Below are 4,302 nucleotides of genomic sequence, written 5' to 3'. Positions count from 1 at the left end.
TATATATATATATATATATCTTGAGTCCTCGCTCCTTCATTGATTACGAATAGTTCGCGATTATCTCGTTACACAAACTCGAACAATTTACGTGTTCTCGATGTTACTTTGTGTTTGATATTACAGATCCCGACGTTCTTGCACATTTCCACCGATCCGATCGGTGTGCACCTTTTACAACTTTGCGGATTGCGAACTACTCTCGTATCACGTTCGATTTGCACATGGCTGGCCTCGCTTGTACGCTACGAATTTAATTTCGACGTTACGCATCTCACTTCCAGATATCAGATCTGTCGATAAAACTTGCGTTTAATCACCCAGCACTGTGCGCACACCTTCTTTTTTGTTTTCGCGTTTTTATTTCCTTTTACATGCACTCGAACGATCGCAATATATAAAAGCGATTGTCGGCAGTTATTTATTTTAGCGACGTATGCTTTATTTTTTCTCGAATTCTACCATATTGGAATCCTATCACACATATTCGAATTCATATTCTATCATATTCATATCATTTCTATTATATTTGAATTTTATCATCTTTTTATTATCATATATTTCATTATATCTGTTTACATACACGGGAAGAACGATTTTGCTGAAGTATCTAATAGAAGTATTTAGATCTGAAAACAATGGACTATCAAAATAATTGGACTATCAAAATAATTACGTAGAACGCTCAAGCTGATTACTAGAATAGCAACATTTTATGTAGCAGTTTGCTCATCATGCTTGAGTTTCCTACATAATTATTTTATTAGTTCAATAAAGTTATTTCAGATTTGAATCTATAGAAAAGAACGATTTTATTGAATCTACATTGACAAAAAAAATGATATTATATCAACAACATTATTGTAATTGAAAATAATCTTGTTAATTCAATAATAGTATTGATAAAGGAATAAAATCTTATCGAAACACACACACAAGAGCACATACTTGTTTTATTATTTTAGTATTGTGTTTGTGTGTGTTGTGTAAATAATTAATGTGTAAAATTAATAAAATTTTGTTTGATTAAAATAATGCTGTTAATATAATATAATTTTTTTCTCAGTGTAAAAATTTAGTTGCAAATTTTTGAAAATAACTTTTTCAGGATTATTCAGATAATTATGTAAGATGCTTAAATTAATTATTTACATCTCAAAATTTTTTATTATTATCATCAAATTTTCAATCAAAGCGTTCTATATAACTATTTTGATGATCTAACAAAATTATTTTCTACGGCTTATTCATCTACGGCTTATAGCTAAATTTTTAGATATTTCAACAAAATCATTTTTTTCTGTGTATCTAAATTTTTAAAACTTCTACAAACTCTTTCTGTATGTTTGCCATGATAATCCTATTTTAACATTGCTGCCTTTCTAATTACAGTTCCGCATCGAAGTTGTATAATAATTAATTAGAATATTAAAATAAATTTTTGACGAGAGGCTGTTTTGCATTGCCGCATAAAATCAATAATGTTCATGGCCATGTTTACAGCGTAGCTGCGGATATTTTATTACTCACTGCTCCTCAAATATTACACGTATCGTAATTCCGCTGGGCAGTTGTCGCTCACCAATACTAAACCACATCAAAACTGAATACAGCCTGGTTGGTCCGTGGCATGTATGTACGCTGACCCGAAATCAAATAATCTCGGTATGAACAAAGGCTGTAGCTGCGATAGCCAGCAACTTTCATACCCGCTGGTTTACATTTTCGTGAGTGCCCGCTTTGATTTTCTCTGTCCGTCTCTTGTAAGCGCGGTGTAGTAAAGAAATATCTCATTCGTTTTCTACGAGCGCTTATACTCCGCAGTGTTTTCTAACTGACCGACACGCGCGTGGTAGGAAGAGACCTGAATAAATAAATAAACAAATCCGTCTGTACATATTGCAATCGACGTATCGCTTTTTTTCCTCGTGACAGCGGCGTTCCGTTTCGCTCGCTAGCTATTTCTGCGGAAAGTGCGGAATATCAGCAACGATGGAATAATTGAACTGATCCGTTTACCGTATTTCTTTTCCACTCTGTTTTTAAAGCGCAATCCGATTGCATTCGGATTGCATACGTGTTTATGCGACGCGGAGAACTCACCAGATTTCTGAGCACGTCGTCCGGTACGTTTCTGGTGGAATTACACAGCGCCCTGGCAGCGCTGTGCGAAAAGATCACCGGCGCCCTCGTCGTCTGCAGGGCCGCCCTCATCGTTCTTGTCGAGACATGCGAGAGATCGACCAACATGCCCAGCCTGTTCAATTCCCTGACAACTGCCTACGGAATAATGAAATGCGTTAAAATTCATTTTGTTTCTATAAAGTAATGCGGCTATCTTATAAAGTAAATAGACGGATTAAGCTGAATTTTGAAGGGCGCGATAGAAAACAAAAAAATAAAATTGCAAGATGAAAGTATTGCGGATATAAATAGATAAATAAAACAGGTAAAAATGCAACACACGTCGAGAAAAATGTTTTGGTTGCATCAATAAGAAGTATCAACAAAACGAATTTTGATTATACGAATTAGAATTCTGGTTATAAAAAATTTAAATAAAAAATAATATAGATAAATAGATAGATAAGTAAAAAAGCTGCACACTGCTGAGAGAAATGTTTTGATTGTATTAACAAGAATTAATACAAATAAAACAAATTCTGAATCAGAATTCTAGTTGTCGTAATGGAGTTTCTGGTTATCTCGATTAGAATGTTTGCTAGATTTAATTATAAGTGCATGATCTGATTTATACCTTTCTGATTGAATCTACCAGAATTCCAATTATTGTAATAAGACTTTTTGTAATGCAATGTTTTACTTTGCCATTCTATTCGTTATTATTTCTCAAATATATCTATGGTATAATATATCTTTGGTATAATATACACACATATATTCTAGATTTATGTTTCAAAAAGAGAATATTTGATTAATGAAAATGAAGGGAATCAAAGTATCGTAAATATTTTTAATTTCAAAGCGATCGAAATGTCGGATGGAACGAAGTGCGTTTATTATGTACAAAAACACATCGGGGAAGGATCGATAGAGGGTAAGGGTAAGAGAAAAATATCATGAGAAACGGAGGAAGTTTCGACTAGCGAACGTTAACCGAGAACGCAAGCAATCGTCCATTCCCTCATATAGGAAAAAGCTGGTGATTGGTCGAAGCGCAGGTTTGCGGTAGTATATTTGCGATTCTGTTCTGCCATAAATGTTAATCGCTTTTCCTTATCTTGGAAATGGAGTAAGTTTAATTTTAAAGATCGTTGTGAGTTCCAACGTTATATTATACATATATTAGCGCATTAATTTCGTTCAATTTTCCGGATTTAGCTTGACCCATATCGTTTTTTTTAATTAACGTATCATTTAATTAATTTTTAAAATATGGAATTGCTAAAAATAATTAACGGATAGAATTGAAAGAACTGATTACGTTTCTTCGTTATTTTATCCATTTTTGTTCTTTCATTAATTTTAGAGAGATCATGACTTTTATTTGGATGTTCCTACGTATTTTCTACAAACGTCGCGAATAAATTTCGATAAATACAGTCCTGTCGACGGAAAAGGAAGTGAAGCGAGGTGGGTGGAAGAACGAATCACAATCGTCTCGTTTTTCCGGCATTAAGGGTGAGAGCTCACTTTTATCGGCGTACACGATTTCACGCGAATGATTCGAGTCTCGTGCATCGATAGTAGAAAACGATGCGCATTGTTTTTGCGGAGAGACGGTCTTTGACGGTCTTTTACGTCGTTTTAGCGAGATAGACGATTATGCGAATAGAAAATGATTTCTTATTAGTAGTATTAATAACAGAGCGAGAAACAGGCGAAAAAGCATGCGAAATATCGTAAAAACATGCAAACAAAGTCGCGGACAGGTTGAATGAACGGGTAAATAGTTACACGGATAGAACGGTTTTGCTGAAGTATCTAAAAATTTAGCTAGATACAGATCTAAAAATAGTTTTGTCGTACTATCAAAATAATTACATAGGAATCTCAAATACGATAAACAATGCTGCAAAAAGTTTTAACATTCTAGCAGCCAGTTTAAGTTTTCAACAAAATTATTATATGATTGTGAGTCGAAAAGTTCTCTACCATTTTGCAATAGTTAACAAGATTACTGAATTAATTACTGAAAATCGCCAAATATTGGTTTCAATAATTTTTTATTCAAATATTGTATTGGTTTTCAATAATTTTTTATTCAAATACAAATTAACTTTACAGAAAAATAACAAGAAACAAAAAATTGTTTATTTTCTTCTCATAGAATTCTTTCAG

At 33.3% G+C, this 4,302-nt stretch overlaps 1 protein-coding gene across 1 annotated transcript in view; it reads right to left on the bottom strand.

Annotated features, from left to right (window-relative positions):
- The window catches only part of LOC108691929 (dipeptidase 1-like), a 130,416-nt gene that overhangs the window by 5,594 nt on the left and 120,520 nt on the right, over positions 1–4,302 (bottom strand). The window contains exon 8 of the mRNA XM_018199897.1: positions 2,104–2,280. Within this exon, the coding sequence (XP_018055386.1) occupies positions 2,104–2,280 (177 nt within the window). The remainder of the gene's footprint in view (positions 1–2,103; positions 2,281–4,302) is intronic.

The sequence above is a fragment of the Atta colombica genome, unplaced genomic scaffold, assembly GCF_001594045.1.
Source record: "Atta colombica isolate Treedump-2 unplaced genomic scaffold, Acol1.0 scaffold107, whole genome shotgun sequence".
NCBI classification, from domain to species: domain Eukaryota; kingdom Metazoa; phylum Arthropoda; class Insecta; order Hymenoptera; family Formicidae; genus Atta; species Atta colombica.
This window is presented reverse-complemented; position numbering and strand designations above follow the sequence as displayed.